The 21,529-nt window shown below is 43.7% G+C and overlaps 1 protein-coding gene across 1 annotated transcript in view; it reads left to right on the forward strand.

Moving 5' to 3' along the window:
• LOC144502543 (protein Niban 2-like) overlaps positions 1-21,529 on the forward strand; it is a 213,804-nt gene that overhangs the window by 121,465 nt on the left and 70,810 nt on the right. The window contains exons 4-5 of the mRNA XM_078226621.1: positions 5,321-5,426; positions 10,677-10,844. Of these exons, the coding sequence (XP_078082747.1) occupies positions 5,321-5,426; positions 10,677-10,844 (274 nt within the window). The remainder of the gene's footprint in view (positions 1-5,320; positions 5,427-10,676; positions 10,845-21,529) is intronic.

The following is a 21,529-nucleotide window of genomic DNA, read 5'->3' on the forward strand; positions in this document are numbered from 1 at the left end:
TCAGTAGAGATAGGCGAGGTGATGAATGAATACTTTTCTTCAGTGTTCACCAAGGAGAGGGGCCATGTTTTTGAGGAAGAGAAGGTGTTACAGGCTAATAGGCTGGAGGAAATAGATGTTCGGAGGGAGGATGTCTTGGCAGTTTTGAATAAACTGAAGGTCGATAAGTCCCCTGGGCCTGATGAAATGTATCCTAGGATTCTGTGGGAGGCAAGGGATGAGATTGCAGAGCCTTTGGCGTTGATCTTTGGGTCCTCGCTGTCCACGGGGATGGTGCCAGAGGACTGGAGAATGGCGAATGTTGTTCCTCTGTTTAAGAAAGGGAATAGAAATGACCCTGGTAATTATAGACCGGTTAGTCTTACTTCGGTGGTTGGTAAATTGATGGAAAGGGTCCTTAGGGATGGGATTTACGACCATTTAGAAAGATGCGGATTAATCCGAGATAGTCAGCACGGATTCGTGAAGGGCAAGTCGTGCCTCACAAATTTGATAGAATTTTTTGAGGAGGTAACTAAGTGTGTTGATGAAGGTAGGGCAGTTGATGTCATATACATGGATTTTAGTAAGGCGTTTGATAAGGTCCCCCATGGTCGGCTTATGATGAAAGTGAGGAGGTGTGGGATAGAGGGAAAGTTGGCCGATTGGATAGGTAACTGGCTGTCTGACCGAAGACAGAGGGTGGTGGTCGATGGAAAATTTTCGGATTGGAGGCAGGTTGCTAGCGGTGTGCCGCAGGGATCAGTGCTTGGTCCTCTGCTCTTTGTGATTTTTATTAATGACTTGGAGGAGGGGGCTGAAGGGTGGATCAGTAAATTTGCTGATGACACCAAGATTGGTGGAGTAGTGGATGAGGTGGAGGGCTGTTGTAGGCTGCAAAGAGACAAAGATAGGATGCAAAGCTGGGCTGAAAAATGGCAAATGGAGTTTAACCCTGATAAATGTGAGGTGATTCATTTTGGTAGGACTAATTTAAATGTGGATTACAGGGTCAAAGGTAGGGTTCTGAAGACTGTGGAGGAACAGAGAGATCTTGGGGTCCATATCCACAGATCTCTAAAGGTTGCCAGTCAAGTGGATAGAGCTGTGAAGAAGGCCTATAGTGTGTTAGCTTTTATTAACAGGGGGTTGGAGTTTAAGAGCCGTGGGGTTATGCTGCAACTGTACAGGACCTTGGTGAGACCACATTTGGAATATTGTGTGCAGTTCTGGTCACCTCACTATAAGAAGGATGTGGAAGCGCTGGAAAGAGTGCAGAGGAGATTTACCAGGATGCTGCCTGGTTTGGAGGGTAGGTCATATGAGGAAAGGTTGAGGGAGCTAGGGCTGTTCTCTCTGGAGCGGAGGAGGCTGAGGGGAGACTTAATAGAGGTGTATAAAATGATGAAGGGGATAGATAGAGTGAACGTTCAAAGACTATTTCCTCGGGTGGATGGAGCTATTACAAGGGGGCATAACTATAGGGTTCGTGGTGGGAGATACAGGACGGATATCAGAGGTAGGTTCTTTACGCAGAGAGTGGTTGGGGTGTGGAATGGACTGCCTGCAGTGATAGTGGAGTCAGACACTTTAGAAACATTTAAGCGGTTATTGGATAGGCACATGGAGCACACCAGGATGATAGGGAGTGGGATAGCTTGATCTTGGTTTCAGATAAAGCTCGGCACAACATCGTGGGCCGAAGGGCCTGTTCTGTGCTGTACTGTTCTATGTTCTATGTAAAAAGATATTGGGAATTAAGAATCTACTGATGAACGTGAAACCATTGTCAGAAAAACCCATCTGGTTCACTAATGTCCTTTAGGGAAGGAAATCTGCCATTCTTACCCGGTCTGGCCTACATGTGACTCCAGAACCGCAGCAATGTGGTTGACTCTCAACTGCCCTCCAAGGGCATCTAGAGATGGGCAATAAATGCTGGCCAGTCAGCAATGGCCATGGCCCACAAATGAATGAAAAAAAAGCTACAAAAAAAGTAACCCTTTTTTTCCTTCCAAGTCTTGCTCCTCCTCAAAAGCAGTGCATCGACTCTGTCATTTCCGTAGGTCCTCCATTCTTTTTTTCTCATGTTTACAATATGCATGAATTCACAAATCGTCACTACTTGACAAATCGTGTCTGCACTTGTATGATTCAATGTACTCAGATACTGCTGGAACTGAATTTTAGATAGCAGTGTGAATTTGGAATGGTGAGGGTGTATGCAAAGGGTTAACATCCATTCTTTGTCAGGTGAGGGGAGCTGGGGGGGGGGGGGAGAGGAGAGGTGCAATCCGCATAACCTACACACCCTTGGAGTGTGAGAGGAAACCCATGTAGACACGAGGTGAATGTGCAACCATGCCTTAGGTTGGATCAGGATCCCAGTAAACAATGAAAAGTCAATGTTATAACTATGGAAACACACATTCCCTTTACCGCTTCTCTGAAATCCTGATGCTTTCCTTGGGTTAGGCTATGGTTGGACAACTTTTTATGCGGCCTTGTCACAGCAACTCCTGACCAATAGTTGCCCAGCATGACCTCAGGTGAATAGAACCATATTTCAGATTACCCGTGGTGCATCTTCTTGGCCACAACATGCCTTTTATCCAGTGTCTCTCTCACTTGGCCGTACATTTTTAAAGTAAATTAAATGCCCACAGTTTGAAACCGATTGGAGGGAAATGTGGAACCAATAAACATTATAGCTCCCAGATGAGATGATTATCATCTTGCGTATTATAATGACATGTTGTCCTGCAACCTTTGCCCACAAAATGCAGGAAGCGGTCTCCTCATTCTGCAGATATTGTTCACATGTTGCTGTGCAGTTTATTGAGGGTGAACAGATCGATTATAGATTTTATATCTGACCATGAAGGTGGAAAATCTAGCCCAAACTTCCCCTCCAACTTAACACGAAGAAATCTTCTTAAAAATGTTAATCATGAAGCAGGAGGAGTGGCTTGGTCGATTTTTTTTTTTTTAATTGTTTATGGGGTGTGCGCTTCGCTGGCTCGGCCAGCAATTATTGCCCATCCTTGGTTGCCCTTGACAAGGTGGTGGTGAACTGCTGCCTTCTACCACTGCAGCCCATGTAGCGTTGGATCACCCACAGTGCTGTTAGGGAGGGACTTGCAGGATTTTGACACAGCGACAGTGAAGGAAAAAACATGTTTATTTATGAATCACAAGTAAGGCTTACATTAACACTGCAATGAAGTTCCTGTGAAAATCCTCTAGTCACCACACTCTGGCACCTGTTCGGGTACACTGAGGGGGAATTTAGCATGGCCAATGCACCTAACCAGCATGTCTTTTGGACTGTGGGAAGAAACCGGAGCATCTGGAGGAAACCCACACAGATACGGGGAGAATGTGCAGACTCCGCACAGTGACCCAAGCTGGGAATTGAACCCAGGTCCCTGGTGCTGTGAAGCAGCACTGTGCCACCGTGCCGCCCCTTTCCAAGTCAGAACGGTGAGTGGCTTGGAGGGGAACTTCTGGGTGGTGGTGTGCCTGCTGCCATCTTCCTTAGTGCTAGGTGTGACTTGCGCATGGAGAATAACCTTGGGTTACCGCCAGTAGGCATGTGATGGACTTGGCTATGTTCACAACTTTGTTCCTTCTCTGTATACCACAGATAATCGGAACTGAAGCCATCAAAGTTCTTGTAGAATGTTATCAATGCAGGCCTCTTTAACAGGTGTCATCCAATCCTTCATGAAATGCTCCTCTTCCAACACCTCCCTGTGCCCCCACTCCTTTCCAATGATTATCATTATCAGTGATCTTGCCCAATTCTCTGCAACTAAGGGGAATTCCCCTTGCAGTGTTGCTTTATTCTATTTCACCTAGCAATTTGCAGATGTGAAATATTGGGTTCAATACATGAATACAATGCAGGAAACCTTTCCTGTCAGACTAATATATCATGTCTCTGTTGTCTGCCAATTATACTGACCCGCGAGTCCAGTGAAGGATGTGTAAAAAGATCAAAAACGAATTGTCTCCGTGAAAGAGGAACATGTACTTCCTCCAACTGTTCCTTATTGGACTCAGCTGAGAATTGGCTTGCGCTGAGACAGAAATATTTCAACGTGACTTCCAGTCCTTTATTCCTTCAGATCCCAAATTGTGCTCTTGATTCCGGAAGCACCGTAACATAAGACTAGGGTGGTTTCCTGGCCTTTTTCAAATTGCAGAGGTGGACCTTTAGGTATTATGTATTAACTTTTATTCTTCCTGTTAACTTGTACAAAGGCTACAGATAATCAGTAGACCTTGGTGATTGATTTTAGTACCACTAGTAAGACGATCACGCTAACGAGTGGTTTCTCATTCCACAAAATTCACACCAGACTCAGCTAGTGAATGAAAAACCTAAATGTGAAAAGAAACCAGTAGCCTGGGTTTTTTTTTCATGGTTGGATGGGTCGGGGAGGTTTGTGTGGGAGTGGCAGGTTTTTTATTCATTCATGGGATATGGGCTGGCCAACATTTATTGCCCATCCCTAGTTGCCCTTGTTCAGAGGGCAGTTGAGAGTCAATCTCATTGCTGTGGCTCTGGAGTCACATGTAGGCCAGACCAGGTAAAGGTGGCAGATTTCCTTCCCTAAAGGACACGAGTGAAGCAGATGGGTTTTTCCAACAATGGACAATGGTTTCATGGTCATCAGTAGATTTATAATTCCAGATATTTTTTATTGAATTCAAATTCCACCATCTGCCGTGGCAGGATTTGAACCCAGGTCCCCAGAACATTTGCTGAGTTTATGGATGAATAGTCTAGCGATAATACCACTAGGCCATCACCTCCCCTAAAGGTGTGGGGGTATGCAGCGTCTCATTTGGTTTCAGTACTCTGGTTGGATTAATTTTTTTTTAGGTAGCTCTCGCCAATTTGGTAATTGAGTTTTTGTTTCAGGTTGGAGTTCACAGTGGAGCTTGCATTTTTAAAAATCTTTTATTCCATCCAAAATAACCAAATTCAAATTGAATCCAATTCAATGTCCCCACGCGAGGGACTGATAAGATGAGATATTGCACCAGATTTTGGGTTCGAGCAAACAAGGTCCAAGCTGACAGGATAAGGCATTGCATTTTAGCAGGACTTTGGCAATGGAGCTTCCTGGGGCACATTGGAGAAGCTAGAAGAGAAACTGATGAGACTCTTCCTTTCATGTTCCCTCTACGTTACCTTGTAAATCACCCATTGTGGGTTTTTAAACTGTTGGATATCGTGTTAATTTTATAGACGTGTATGTAAATGAAGAAGTGGGTTAAAGTAAATTACTCTAGATGACTAACATATTGTAAATCCAATTTCCTCTTGCAGGCCTTTGACCGAGGAGCCAACCCTAAGGGAGTAATTAACTGTGCAGGCTACAAGGTGCTGAAGTCAATGGATCAGTATCTGGAACTGATTAACAACAGTATGTCAGGTAAACACCACCATATTTATACAAAGTTAAATTAAAGTTTAATTATTAGTCACAAGTAAGGCTTACTTTAACACTGCAATGAAGTTACTGTGAAATTCCCCTAGTCGCCACAGTCCGGCGCCTGTTTGGGTCAATGCACCCTAACCAGCACGTCTTTCCGAATGTGGGAGGAAACCGGAGCACCCGGAGGAAACTCCACATAGTGATCCAAGCTGAGAATCGAACGCAGGTCCCTGGAGCTGTGAAGCAGCAGTGCTAACCACTGTGCTACCGTGCCACCCCCTGGTTAAATTATGGGATGAGAGAGAGAGAGATGCATGTAACAAATTAAAATAAAGGAGGAGATGTTGGAAGAAATCAGCCAAGCATACACAATTAGCTACCTATCCCGAGATGAGTATTGGTCAAATCTTGATGGGGAAATAAACTCGAAGAGTGTGACTTAATGTCCAAGACATCTTCTAGATTTCCTCCATTTATGTTTTGTCAAGATGTTTATTAAACAGATTCTGTCGTATAATGCCTGTGCCTCACTTGTCTTGTATTCTGAACACTAATGGGTTTCAAAATAAATAAGCACTCGTGAAATACTGTGTTGATTAACTCAGTAGGATACATAAGATATAAAAAATCTGCATGTAAAGGGGATCTCACAGAACATACGAGGAAATACAGTAAGTATAACGGGGTCATATCTCATTCCTGCTGCAGGAATGGAGGTGATAGTTAACCAGGGATGAACAGTCAGGGCAAATGAATACTTTGGCATTTTCCTTGATTATATTTTAGCCCAGGGTGTGTTTATGCAGAACTTTCCCTGATTGTAAAGCCTAACGGGAGTGAAGTGTACATGATCTCTCTGGAAGACATAGTTTTGCTGAGTAAATTGACCTCTTTGAACTTTTCTTTGGTATGCAATTGGAGCAGCTTAGTGTATCTGATCTAGTTCAATTTATAAATCGATAAGATTCATTGTGGGAGCCATTAAAGTGAAGGCTTTGAGGAGGGAGTTGTTTTGTGATCGTTTCAACCACTTCTATTTAGATTGTGGCCTAAAATGAGTCAACATAAATGGTTTTTGATTGCCTAGGGTCAGAGGAAAGTTTATTTTGAGTATTCTATTCCCATTGGTGTCCATCCCCCTGTCCCTTTTCTGTGTTTTTTCTGCCTCTTGTCAGGAGCTTGTGTAGGAGAGAGAAGAAAAGTCCAGTCATGCTGGTCCGACGATGATAGTGTGACTCTTAATAGCACTTTGTGTCGTGGATGTATTGATCAGTTGTATGTTAAGAAATATGGACTGTGTCTGAAGGGTTTTGGTGTTGCATTTAAAGGCTTATTAATTATTCTTGATTAAGATGTATGCAAATGTAAAGCAGAGAATATTATCAAAAATTGGCTAAGTAATCAGACATTTGCCTATTTCACATGGTTACTGTTGGTATCTCTGTAGCAACTTGATAATTTTTAAAGAGATATTTGAATTCCCTGGGACCAATTTGAAATCTTCCTTTTAAATTTAAGACTTTTACTGCAACAAATGAACTAAAGGCAACTTCGGATAAACACTATTTAATAGGAAATTTACCCGCCAAAATACAGAAACGATATATCCCATTTAACCTTTTAACATGACTGAAAACCCCATGCCATAGATAATACGGTGGCTGCTATCTGCAGAATTACTTTTACAAGAACCAATCCAACAACCCCCTCGTCTTCGATGGATTTGCCTTTCCCTTTTTCTCCAAGTTGTGACTTTCAACGTACACCAATATGAATGAACTATAAATGCTTAATTTGTATTAACCCTGTAACGGGCTATGTTTCCTTATCGGCCTCCAGTTTGCACTGCTTTTGGAGGGCGAATGTTCTTTTATTGAGAGCCTTGAGATGATTCTTTGTGGAAAAGTGGTTGGCCAGCAGGTTGCAAGTAGCCATTGCAAGTAGTCATGCCAGAGCTGAGAAAGAGGATGGAATTGTGCAGGGGAAGAGTTGGTCGGCTAATGGTGGAGAGCAGCAGTGGGCCGGAATGAAAATGAATCTTCAGTCTTCGGCATTGTTTGTGATTTTGGATCATTTTTTGCTTGTCTCTGCCTCCTCTTGCACCCCCACCCCCTGCACCCGCTCACTCTTTCACATATACAGGCAACACATATATGGGTGGCACAGTGGTTAGCACTCTTGCCTCACAGCACCAGGGGCCTGGGTTTGATTCCTTGGTTCACTGTCTGTGCAGAGCCTGCACATTCTCCCCGTATCTGCGTGGGTTTCCTCCGGGTGCTATGGTTTCTTCCCACACTCCAAAGACGTGCTGGTTAGGTGCATTGGCCATGCTAAATTCTCCCTCAGTGTACCCGAACAGGCACCGGAGTGTGGCGACTAGGGGATTTTCACAGTAACTTCATTGCAGTGTTAATGTAAGCCTACTTGTGACACTAATAAATAAAATAAACATACACCATTGAATTGTCTGTTAAATCTTGATCTAGACATATCCACAAATATTATTGAAGTGCTATTGAAATTTCTGGCTACTTTTAAAACAAAATCAAGACTCATTAAAGGTAAATAGTCTTTAGTCTGAGTGAATATCCACTGCTTTTGCACTAATTTTAGTGGGCCTCACAGTTCAACAGAATTAGACTTGGCTCAAATTATAATTGTTAACCAATTTTTGGGAAAGACGGCACAAATTGTACACACGAAACTTAACTATCTAAAATTATTCAAGATATTTATAACACAGTTGGCTGAGTGTCAATATAACATGCTGCCAAACCAATTGCTCAGTCTTCATGTATGCTTTTTGATATCTTAACTTTGTGATCTGACATTGTGCTCACTTTGCTGGGTGAATTATACCAGAGTGGTTACATTTTTTAAATTGTTTCTACTAACGCTGACGCAGTGGGTTTAAAAATGCAAAGGTTAAAAGGTGGCGCATAGTGCCCTTCGTGTCAGAGTGACACATCATAGAATTCCCACGGTACAGAAGGAGGCCATTCGGCCCACCAAGTCTGCACCGACCACAATCCCACCCAGGTCCCAACCCCATAACCCCACGAATCTTCTTTAGCTAGTCCCCCTGACACCAAAGGGGCAATTTAGCATGGTCAATCCACCTAACCCGCACACCTTTGTCGTCTTTCATCTTTTAGTTCATGGAATCCCTACAGTGCAGAAGGAGGCCATTTGGCCCATCGAGTCTGCACCGACAACAATCCCAACCAAGCTCTATCCCCGTAACCCCATGCATTTACCCTGCTGAGTCCCCCCTGACAGTAAGGGGCAATTTAGCATGACCAATCAACCTAACCTGCACATCTTTGGACTGTGGGAGGAAACCAGAGCACCCAGAGGAAACCCACGCAGACATGGAGAGAATGCGCGGATTCCACACACACACACAGTGACTCAAACCGGGAATCAAACCTGGGTCCCTGGTGCTGTGAGGCCATACCACCACCAGGAGTGTTTCAACTATATTAGCCTTAAGTGTTGCCTCCCAACTTGCAGTCAACATAAGGTCTCTATCTGCCCACCTGCCCCTTGAGAGGGAACTTAATTTTGTAAACTTAAAATAATTAGTTTTCCAACATTCAGTCCTGGGGTTGCTCCATGTATTAAAATTCACTCTATTTAAAAAGCTTCAAGATCTTCTGATGCTGGGACTATCTGTTTCTCTTTGGAGCATGCAGTGTTGTCTAGGCTTACAATCTGATTTGAAAGCTTGAGGCCACAAACCATTGTGGTTTGCAGTAAAACGGTGGCTTCTGATCATGTACCTCAAAGAGAAACACCATTTTATAATCTGCAGAATAAGGGAACATTGTACAACTCAAACCAGGCCTATCTTCCAGTCTAGTTATTCAATTTGCATGGCAAAAATGTTTTGATTAACTCCATCCCAAAGCAAGATATCTGGTGACTAGGTAATAGGGTATTCTTCCATTGTGTCGTACTTTGTGGTTATGCGATCCATTAAGCAAGTTCCCGTTAGCTCCTTTATTAGAGAAATGAGATGAAGTGCGAGCAAGATTGTTTGGTTTGCAGAGTGAAAAGTCATGATGCAGGCTTTAATAATCATAGAAACCTTACAGTGCAGAAGGAGGCCATTGGCCCCATTTAGTCTGCACCAACAGCAATCCAAGCTAGGCCCTATCCCCATAACCCCACATATTTACTCCACTAATCCTGCTAACCTATGCATCCTGGGACACTAAGGGGCAATTTAACATGGCCAGTGCACCTAACCCGCACATCTTTGGACTGTGGGAGGAAACCAGAGCACCCGGAGGAAAGCCACGCAGACACAGGGAGAACGTGCAAACTCCGCAGGCAGTGACCCAAGCCGAGAATCGAACCCAGGTCCCTGGAGCTGTGAGGCAGCAGTGCTAACCATTGTGCCACCGTGTCACCCCTAGGCTCCTGCAGTTGAACATTTTCCTCCTTCAATATTGACCATAGCATTTTCAGGATTGTTGCAATTTTACTTGACAGTTGTAAAATTGAATTCTTTAGTCCATCCAAATTATATTTTGGGCTACAAACCGTTGATGTCTTAATTTGTTGCTGCTTGTGGTTGACGCTTTAAACATAAGGTGAGTTCTTCTCTGATCTCTTGCGCTTGCATTTAAACAAGGCAAATGTGCCAAGATGGTTGTATAATGAGAATGGAATGGGAAGTACCCTTTGGCCAATTTACTTCCACTCCTTTTTGGTGAATATTTTGCATTCTTGAGGTAGTTAAATGTCATTCTGCCTTTGGCAATGCAGCAATGGTTGCTTTATCACTTAACTACAGCCTAGAGTGATGCAATGCAGGCGAAAAGGTTCAAGTGAGGTTTTGGACTCCGTGATGAGATAGAACCACAACATGCTGCGTGTGGTGATAGGTGCGCAATGTTGGCCTCGGGCTTTCGTAACTGCAGGCTGATGACACCTATGCAGTTGGGTCAAGCTCAGCTTTCAGTCATTCTTTGACCATAACCATCTTCAGCTCTGTCCTCACCATTGGGCAGTTCAAAATTGCAATGAGTTGATGCCCAAATATTCCTGTGCACCCTCTGGTGATCATTTCAAAGCTAGGTTGCTTGGCTCTGCTTTCCCCATGAAGGTGTAGAATGTGGTGTGAAAACCCAAGAACATGGTCATGAAGTTAATGCTGTTAAGAGAAGGCATCCCTTAAACGTTTGTGGCTGAATAAACTATAACTGCAGTAAATGGCACACTTCTTTTTCTTTGGACCAGGAATCAAAGGAAAGGCCAGCAGCAACCCATTTCTGAAGTGGCCAACTGAGTTTCGCACCATCTTATGGCACCCATATGAACATCATTACTACTTCTGTGTTATATCAGAGAAAGAGCAGCAGAAGTGGCACGCTGTGTTTCAGGATTGTGTGCGCCATCGTAACAATGGTAAGATCTCTCTGCACTTCATTTTTAAAAAGTAATCACTACTTTTATCTGCTCTCGAAGGTGGGGGAATGATATTAAATTAAACTCCGAAGTGCAAGTGCACATTTAATACTTAAATATGTGAATAGAATCTTTTTTGTTTTGAACAAGGATCATTAGATAGTGACAAAGAATGGAAACCTTGACTTACTGTTTTCAGTCCAGGGCCATCGCTATTGGCCCAACCCTACAAGGCTGGAATTGGTAATCTATGCAAACACCAAAAAGTAAAGTTTATTAGTCGCAAGTAGGCTTGCATTAACACTGCAATAAAGTTACTGTGAAAATACCCTAGTCGCAACACTCCGGTGCCTGTTCGGGTACACTGAGGGAGAATTTTTAGTCTCACTTTGTCACACAAAATTGTCACACTCTGGACATTAATGGTCTGTACAGTTCGATGCCACGCCAAGTAATGTATTTATGAACTGTGCAATCACGAGTTGCCATTTGCATTAACTCTTGTTTGCATTTCAAATATTTTCCCTGTATATAACTTAATCATAAAATTTAGGAATGCATATAAACGTGAACTATTTAAGTGAGCTAGATGCTCTTTTTGCCACCTGACCATGGAATTGACTGCAATTGCTCAGGGTAAGCTTTACGTTAGGCTGCTGTATTTGCTGAGTGCAAATTGTCTAATTTCTAAAATAATTTGGAAGTCGGTTTATGCCTGGTTTTATTTATTGATTTGCAGATGCTTCAGTTTGCATCGTTAGGGTAAGAGCTTTCAGTGGAGGTATCGTCACCGAGTTCACTCAATATAATCAGTCAGTCTATCTTGTTCACATGAAATGATTGGACGCTTTTAAAAATGGTTCTTTCTGCAATATTTAGCTGGTGATGTGTTTGCTCTATTTTGAAGCTCAGATGTGTGCCCTTTATCAAGGGGTACTTGCTAAAATGACAACAATAATAGCTTTGTTACTGCACTAAAGGTGTTGGAGAACAGTCTACATGGGATGCAGCATTTTACTTAATTCAAATATTCAATTTGTGACAGGAATCAATACTGATTAAGGCTGTAAATGAATTGCTGCATTTCGAATGGCATTGATGCAAGTCATTGAGCAAGGCATAAACTTGTGTAGCATTTACTTAAATATTTAAGCACTGCACGACTCGTGGCGTTGCATATTAGGGTTGGGAGTCCCCTGTGGCTGACCGGCGATGAGGGAGGAAGAAGAGATTTGTCGCTGCCATTTTTACCTGATCAGTTTCTCCAAACCATTTGGGCCAATTTTTCTACATCAGATAAATGTTTATTATTTTTCAACTATTACCCCCCCCCCCAGCCCTCTTTGAAGAGTTATTGACCATCGATGCAGGATATATTGGGTGGAGTGACTAGACATTTAATGAGCGGTGGAATTTGGTGAGGGTCATTAAAGGAGGAATGGAATGTGGTGAATTGTAGCACGCTGGGGACTTCTAGAATCTGGGTCCAAATGGTTGACTGCTTGGCCCACTAACAGTGGGACAAAGAGGGAAATGCTCAAACGGTCAGAGTTGGCCAAGTGAGTTCAGTAGCAAGAGGTGAGTGCGGCTTTTGTCATGGGGGATTTAAGCCAGCAGAGTTTTAACTGAACTGAAGTTTATAGAGGAAGGGAGGCTGCAGGAGAGCAATTCATTCGAGAGGTTGTGAAGACCTGGACGAAGGCTTCACCAACTGATGTGCAGGGATGGGGTAGATGTAGGCAATGTTTGAGATGCATGTGGATGACCTTAGTACTGGAAAGAAGAAAGGGTTAAATATGACACCATGGTGTTCCACTAGTCAGTGAATTAACTGATGAGAAATCGAGTTAACAGTATACAACTGAAAAATGATATGGTTGATTTTGGTGGGAAGAAATGGTTGGATGGGAAACTGAAGTTTGCTTCTTCCTTGGATGTTGCTCTTTTCGTGAGGAAATTACTGACTCTTTCGCTGCACCTTTTTCCATGAATAACATTTGAAGAGGTGAGCTGCATCTGCCTCTTCTCCAAGAGTATTGCAATGTCCCTGACGCTGGTTCAAGATTAAATGAATTGTAACAGCATCAATTCCAAGACCTGAACTCTCAGTGCACTATCTGGAGCCTGTCAGTGAATCTGACTGTCTTTGCTCTGTGCGGAAGGATGACCAACGTTCACTTGTTCAGACTTAAGGTGCATTGATTACTGCTCGTGGCAGTGATTATGGATTCCATTCCAGCCAGTTGAACTTTTCATACGAGACTTGTCCATCGGGCATGTTGCTGCAACTTATCCTGGGTAAATGACGGACCTGTGGATGGCTTCACTGGAGGAAGCAGATAATTCTCTTGATGCAAACCTGTAAAATACTTGAGTTCATGTGTCGAATACCTGGGTACAAACAACACTAGGCACTGAGTATTCAAACTTGCAAGCTTTAATTACTTGCTAGCAAGGAGGACACACATTCAGTGCAATGCACTGCAAGGTGTCCTGCCGATTCATACAGACAATGTAGCCGTTATAGTTCACTGTATCTTGCTCTTTGGAATTTTGCTATTGAAAGGGTTTTATTTTCATCCTGCGGCCAGGGCTGGGAATGCAGCGTTTATAAAACTGACGCAAGGTTTAGATTAGTCGTTTATCCTGAATACGCAAGCTCTGGCCTCACTGAAGACCTTAAGTTTTTTTTTCATTCTCGCTGACGAGAGTTGCCTTGTTGTTGTAACTTAATTATCCACACCAGCATCTGCAGTTTTTAACTGCTTTTAACTGTAGTTTCACAAGCCCCAGCAACCCCATGGTGCTTTATTTGAACAGTAAGTAATCTCAACACCAGGTTGAAGTCCAACAGGTTTATTTGGTAGCATGAGCTTTCGGAGCGCTGCCCCTTCATCAGGTTCACTCACCTGATGAAGTGGCAGCTCCAAAAGCTTGTGCTACCAAATGAACCTGTTGGACTTTAAGTAGTCTCATAACACCAGGTTACTGTGCCTACCCCAGTCCAACGCCGGCAACTCCACATCATGGCTTTACTTGAAGTGAGCATCCTTATTCTTGCAGAACAAAGTGAATTAAATATTTGGCCATAGCTGGAATTACAATTTAATTTCCACGCATGCAATGTTAATTATACTGAATCTCTAAGTATCTTAGTTTTCACTTTGGGCTCATAATTTCTTCAATTTTTCAAACCTAACAATGATTTGTCCTTTGAATTGCCTGCGGGATTCCTGCTGTTGTGGATTGATTCAGGGCAGTGCCAGGAACACAGCAGTTTTAAGTGTATGACATTGAACATTGTGCTTTTAAACAATCAATTGCTTGCCAGAGAGGATTAGGATTTGTGGTTTGGTGACTGATTTGGGTCTGTACCTAGAAAAGCAATTCGGTTCCTGCTTTGGTTAAATCTCTGGTTCTCTTGCAAACATTTGTAATTTGAAAGCCAAACAAGGGCATGTTTCAGATGAAGGATGCTGGAGCATTTTTGCTTAAACTTTCCTACTGTGCAACCTGTTATGTATCTTTTGAATTAAGTGGAGAAAGGCAGAAATCGTTAAGTGTGCTCAGGTTTGTTCTTCAAGCTAGGAAGCTTGACCCTGTCTCTAATTTTAATCTCTTGTGTGAACGATGCCAGGGTTGGGGAAGGGGAGAGTTTTGGAATGAGAACAGAAGATGCTTGGAAAGCTCAGCAGGTCTGGCAGCATCTGTGGAGTGAGAAGTAGAGTTAATGTTTCATGCCGGTATGACACTCTTTCAGAGCGTTTTCTGTTTTTATTTTAAATTTCCAGCATCTGCGGTGTTTTGCTTTTATTGGAAAGTTTTGGAAGTTTGCCTTGTGGTGCCACCATTAAGCCAAAGCTCCTGCAGCTTTTACATCAGTACAGGCGGCACGGTGATGGTGATTAGCACTGCTGCCTCAGTGTCAGAGACCCGGGGTCAATTCTGGCCTCGGGTCACTGTCTGTGTGGACTTTGCAGGTTCTCCCTGTGTCTGCGTGGGTTTCCTCCGGGTGCTCTGATTTCCTCCCACAGTCCAAAGATGTGTGGGTTAGGTTGATTGGCCATGCTACATTGCCCCTTAATGTCAGGGGGATTAGCAGAGTAAATATGTGGAGTTATGGGAATAGGGCCTTGGTGGGATTGTGGTTGGTGCAGACTCAATGGACTGAATGGCCACCTTCTGCACTGTAGGGATTCTATGAACCCCTCCCATACTTGGGTGGGCTCACTTTGCAACACTTTTAAAATGCTAATCACAATGCTTATTTGTGCCTTTTTATTGCACGTGACCCAACTTCATGTAGATTGTGGCCCCTTGTTTTAATGCTGTGAGCACGGGTAAAATTTGCCTTTTAAATATTAGGTGGAGCAACAAGATGAGGAAACCTTCTCTCCATGAGGTAGAATGCATGTGAAGCAGCGCTAAAAGAATTGTGTGCTAACTTGCTCCATCCCTCTATTCTCAGCCATGCAACGCTACAAAACAATGGCAGGATTTTGTGTTCAGTGGCAAAGCGATGATGCTGACCTCGAGGAAGGCTGACCAAGCAGATCTCACAAGCTCCATGACAGGGGTTTCACTTTTCCTGATGTTGAATTCATTCTGGCACCAGCAGTCAGCAAGCTAAGGAGACAATAACATTGAAAAATTCTTAGTGAACAAAGATTAAACTGGATCATACACTTGGGATTAAGGGAGAATCATAAAATTTGAATAATAAATATTTTTTTAAATCTGTCATGAGATGGGAGTTTTTCAGGGCCAGGCAGAGAATTCTGCTGGAAATGTGACTTGTTGCACTGTTTAAAAATGTTCAACAGAGCGTAGCTTTATCGAGGGACTTTTACCAGCAAGAATAGTTGTGTAACAAGTGAACGTTCACATCAATTCAGTGATTTCATCTGTGAGAACTTCAGTACACAGAGGCAGAGAGTTACTGAGAGAAACATTTGGATTTCCACATTTAACTGTGCATGTGCAGATCATAGAATCCCTACAGGCCATTCAGCCCATCAAGTCTGCACTGACTCTGACAGTGCATCTTTACCCTATACTGTAACCCCACACACTTATCCTGCCAATTCCCCCCCCCCCCCGCGCATCTTTGGGCACTAAGGAGCAATTTAGCATTGCCAATCCACCTAACCGACACATCTTTGGACGTGGGAGGAAACCGGAGCATCCAGAAGAAACCCACGCAGACACGGGAAGAATGTGCAAACTCCACACAGTCACCCAAGACCAGAATTGAACCCGGGTCCCTGGCGCTGAGGCAGCAGTGCGAACCACTGTGCCGCTATCGAGTTATGATGGCAAGTGCTGACCGTTTTGCAATCGTTACGACCACAAAATCCTAGCCATTCTGAATGTTGGCACTTGATCTTTTATTCCGGCATCTCGCAACTTGTTTGGTACTGGGGAAAGCCATGTTCTCCAGGTCAGTTTATATAGAAATAGGGGGCTGAATATCATGTGCCCCCAGTGGGTGTGTCTCCCAGAGGGGAGCAGCATGGAAAATGGGATCGGTGCCCATTCCACCAACTTCCTGCCCATCCCCATGGTCTCCCCTAGAATATGAGGGGAGAGGGGGGTCAAATTGGCAGCCAATCTGCCATAGTTAAATGAATAACTATGGGTTAATTAGGCTTGTCAAGCCAACTGACCTTGATGATGCACTGCCTGCACCATAAAGCGTTTGGCATGGGCAGCAAGGCAGGAGCAGGAAGCCCGATTTAAACTTAAAAGTTCAAAGGATGGGAAGAAATGGGGGGATCGTTCTTTAAAAGGATGAAGAACATCTTCATGGGATGTCTTCCCTTGGGTTGAAAGCCCCCCAACTCCACGTCCAGTCCTTCTATGTAACCGAGCCAAACCCCCTCTGCCCAAGGCCTGGGACTTCTGCTGCTCCAGGGATTGGTGGACCTTGAATTTCTTTGCCTTTCTGCTGACCTGGCAGCTGCCACTGACATCTTCCTGGCACTGCCAGGGCTGAGGGGGGCTGGCCAATCAAATTAGCCAGCAGCTCCAGAGGGTGGGGCTTTCAGCCAAATGAGGGGCAGAAGTCCCACTTTACCCTCAATCGTTAGCCCCGCAGTGCTTTATGGGTGTGGGATAAGCATAATCTGTGCAGACAGACTGAACGGAGCTTCACCAGTGTGAGATTTAGCTGCTCATTTATGCACCACCAATGAGAAATCCACAAACAGCATTAGTTGTGCTACCTATTAATTTTAAATAAGCAGAATGTTAAACGGCGAGAAAGTTAAGAACTAAATTTTTCTGTAGATATGGAAATTCAGAAGGTCGGAGCCGCCTTTTGCTTTTTATCCTGAATTTGCGATGGTAATTTATTTATTTTTTTGAAGTTGCATTGCATGTTTTGAACAGGTGATGGAAGTCAGTAAGGGAGGTTGCCCTGTTCAAGGGAGTGGGTTCCGCTTAGCCCATCCCCCAGGGAGAGTGTTTGCTCTGTGCCATTCCCTGCCCCAGCTGCACCCCAATCCCTGGGAGTGAGTTCTTTCAGCAGCACCCCCCCAAACCCCGCTGCATTGTTCTCATGACTTAAACATTTCCTGCAATTTTTATTTTTTTTCTTCACTCCAAATTCCTTGCAGCAATCCAGCATAACCTGGTCAATTTGTGGCTCAAATGTCTCCTGTTAAACATTTGAATGCTAATAATGATCATTTGCAGCAGGTAATTCAACCGCACCAAAAAAGGTTTCTTGCAAGATGAAGGGATGCTGTTATTCATTGATTCATAGAGGTTTACAGCATGGAAACAGGCCCTTCAGTCCAACTTGTCTATGCCACCCAGTTTATAACCATTTACGCTAGTCCCAATTGCCCGTGTTTGGCCCATATCCCTCTATACCCATCTTGCCCATGTAACTGTCTAAATGCTTTTTTAAAAGACAAAATTGTACCTGCCTCTACTACTGCCTCTGGCAGCTCGTTCCAGACATTCGCCACCATCTAAGTGAAAAAATTGCCCCTCTGAAACCTCTTGTATCTCTCCCCTCTCACCTTAAACGTATGCCCTCTAGCTTTAGACTCCCCTACCTTTTGGGAAAAGATGTTGATTATCTAGCTGATCTATGCCCCTCATTATTTTCTTGACCTCTATAAGATCATCCCTAAGCCTCTGACGCTCCAAGGAAAAAAGAGCCAGTCTATCCAGCCTCTCCTTATAACTCAAACCATCAAGTCCCGGTGGCATCCGAGTAAATCTTTTCTGCACTCTTTCTAGCTTAAGATCTAGTTCTAGTTATGATGAATGCTCTTTTCTAGAAATTTAAGAACCTAGGAACAGGAGTAACTCATTTATCTCCGGCCTGTTCTGTCATTCTGTGCGATCATAACTGAACATATTCTTGCCTTTGCTCTCATCCCTTTAATACCTTTTTGGTTAACAAAATCCTGTTAATCTCAGATGTAAAAATTAACAATTCATCCAGCATCAATTGCTGTTTGCAGCCCAGAGCTTCTAGCCGCTTTAGTGTGGTGAAGTGTTTTCTAATTTCACTCCTGAAAGATTTGTTCTATTTTTTTAGGTTCTGCCGCCTTAGTGCCAGCCCTCCCCCACCACAGAGAGTTTCCCACTATCGACTGTATCCATTCCCTTTCAAAGCTTTTAAAGTTTGATTGAATCACTCCATACCTTCTAAACCCATCAAGTGATCCCACCCTTGTTTTAATCCTTGCTGTCCGGGAATCATTCTGTAAGTCAATGTTGCAGTCCCTCCAAGGTCAGTGTATCATTCCAAAGGTGTGAAGGCCAGGACGGGGCATTCAATTAAGGTGAGAGATGCAAAGTTTAAAGGAGGTGAGAGTGGCAGTTTGTTTAGAGTGGTAGGTGTCTGGAATGCACTGCGAGGGGTGGTGGTGCAGGCAGATATGATGGGGGGTTAAAGGGGGTTTTAGATAAGCACATGAATGTGCAAGGCATTGAGGGATATGGGCCAAGGGCAGGCCAAAGGGATTAGTTTAATTTGGTGCCATGCTTGGCACAACATCGTGGACCAAAGGGCCTGTTCCTGTGCGGTGCTGTTAACAAAGAACAAAGAAAATTACAGCACCGGAACAGGCCCTTCAGCCCTCCAAGCCTGCACCGACCATGCTGCCCATTCCAGGGACCATAATTCCTCTATTCCCGTCCTATTCATGTATTTGTCAAGCCGCCCTTAAAAGTCTCTGTTCTAACACCGTATTCCGACTGTGATCTGACCAGGGCTTTCTATAGCGGCAGCATCGTTTCTACCCCCTTTATATTCTCACCCTCAAGACATGAAGACCAACTTCCCCATTAACCTGGTTGATTACTTGCTTATCTGTTCAGACCATTTTGATTTTATTGGCCTCCAAGACATTTTGGACCACCATTGTTTCTGGCTGTTCATCATTTAGAAAATACTGAGTGCTCTTTAGGTTCAAAGTGAATGGCCTCAATTGCCTGCACTGAAACCTGTTTGTCACCCTTTTCCCATTATCTTAATCTATGAACGTTTCTTTAACTTTGTTGTCTACACTGCTGGTCATTGTCTTTGTCTCTGGTTCTGGGGCTTTTGAGCCCATCTCCAATGCGGAGGATAGTTGAAGCCCCAACACCGATTCCTTTGGAGCACCATGAAACTCTTGTTTTTCAATTGGTAATGAAATGGAATATTTCGTCATTGTGTGCCACTTTCTAGTTCAGCTGGCTGCAGGTCGTGCCTTTCCATCAGCCATTTGAAACTGAATGTTAAAAGATCCATAATCCCCAAACTGGCTGGCCTTCTGTTGAATGTCATCTTTTTACTGCTGATTTTGCCTAATGATTTCCTGCATTCCAGTCTATATGCCAAAAAAAGCAGAGGAAAAAAATCTTGCATGGCCAGTCTTAACCAGCCTCACCTACGTAGGAGTAACTTAATTAAGTTGGGAATGGGAAGACTTATGATGTGAGCCTTTGGCTTTTTTCTTCAATAAACTATATAGAATAAATCGGAACTAATTAGTTTGAGGAAATGTTCCTGTCAATGGCAACAAGACTTCTTCAAAGGGTCATGACACATACCACAGTTGTATGGCAAGGAATGAGCAGTGTCTCAACTGCTGACAAAACAATGTCTTCACCACAGTTCATGCATGCAAGTGGCATGATTCATTTTAATTTTTCTCCCATTTGTTTCTCATAGCACCAAGTGTGAATATCCTGTTGAAAAGCTGCACCGGAGCAATTCTGGGACATATAGATTGTATAGTGGCCCTGCCCATTGTATTACCTTCGAGAGTTAGATATGTAAAAGTCATTGTAAAACTAGAGGGATCAAGGCCTATGGAGGAAAATGTAGCAATTACAGTTATTAAAATAGGAGAGGCGGTGGCGTGGTGGTATTGTCGCTGGATTAGTGATCCAGGGTAATGCTCTGGGGATCCGGGTTTGAATCCCACCACGGAAGATGGTGAAATGTGAATTCAATACAAAAAAAATCTGGAATTAAATTCTATGATGGCCATGAATACGTTGTCGCAAAAACCCCATCTGGTTTACTTTAGGGAAGGAAATCTGCTGTCCTTACCTGGTCTGGCCTGCATGTGACTCCAGAGCCACAGCAATGTGGTTGACTCTTAAATGTCCTCAGTGATGGGCACTAAATGCTGACCCAGCCAGCGACGCCCACATCCCATGAACAAATTTTTTTAAAAAAACATCTTTAGGCAAATTTACTCTATCATCTCCCATCATGCTCGCACTTACAGCCATGCTAAGAGTGAATTGGAATGAATATCCTTGATGGAACTGATGATCTTGTGTGCTCTGACAAAGGGTCATCCAGATTCTAATGGTTGGCTCTATTCTCTCTCCTCCAATACCGTCAGGCCTGCTGAGATTTCCCAGCATTTTCTGGGGTTTTTTGCTTCGGATTCCAGCATCCGAAGTAATTTCTGACCTTGGTGTGCTTTCTCAGTTATTTTAATCCGAGGTATAGCCAGACTTCCAGTAAGCAAATGTGAAGGGAAGTATACATTGGTCCTCGGTGTTTTGGTTGCCACTTGGGAGGTAATGCAGTATATCTAACCTGGGGGGTGGGGGGGTTTAAGCTGCTGTCTTGCTGAGCTGCTGTTGTCTAATGTAATTGATGTTTGTTTCATATTCCAGGCTTGGGATCTCTATCCCACAGCTAGCGTTCCTGCTGGTTTTTGGCTGGGCTAATCTTTTTTTTCAATACTTTTACAATGTTTAACATATAACTTTGCTGCAATAAAGTTACAGGCTTTTTGACCTCTTGCTGGCATTTTTCCGGCAAACGACATGGGGGATTCTGGAGAGAGGAAACAAAAAAATGCCCCCCCCCCACTCCCCGCCATCTGTCCCCTGCAACAAAAATCTTCTGCAAAGGACTCCCTGCGTGAGAGGCGATTATAAATGCAGGGAAGCCACGTCTAGCGCTGACGTCCTGGCGGAGCTGTAGCAGTGAAATTGGAACCAGCTGCAGCATAAAACCACAGGCAGCAGCACAGCTGGAACTAGGCAGATGTTAACGGATACCCTGCAATTTAAGGGAGGGTGGAGACCTGTACGTAGAGTGGAATGTCCCATTCAGAATGGCGCAGCATAAGAGCGCAGGACAGCGTGTTTGTCACTGCACTTGTACTGTGAACTAATAGTGGACAATTAATGCAGATAAGGTACAGGTACAT

The sequence above is a fragment of the Mustelus asterias genome, chromosome 13 (genome assembly GCF_964213995.1).
Source record: "Mustelus asterias chromosome 13, sMusAst1.hap1.1, whole genome shotgun sequence".
NCBI lineage: Eukaryota > Metazoa > Chordata > Chondrichthyes > Carcharhiniformes > Triakidae > Mustelus > Mustelus asterias.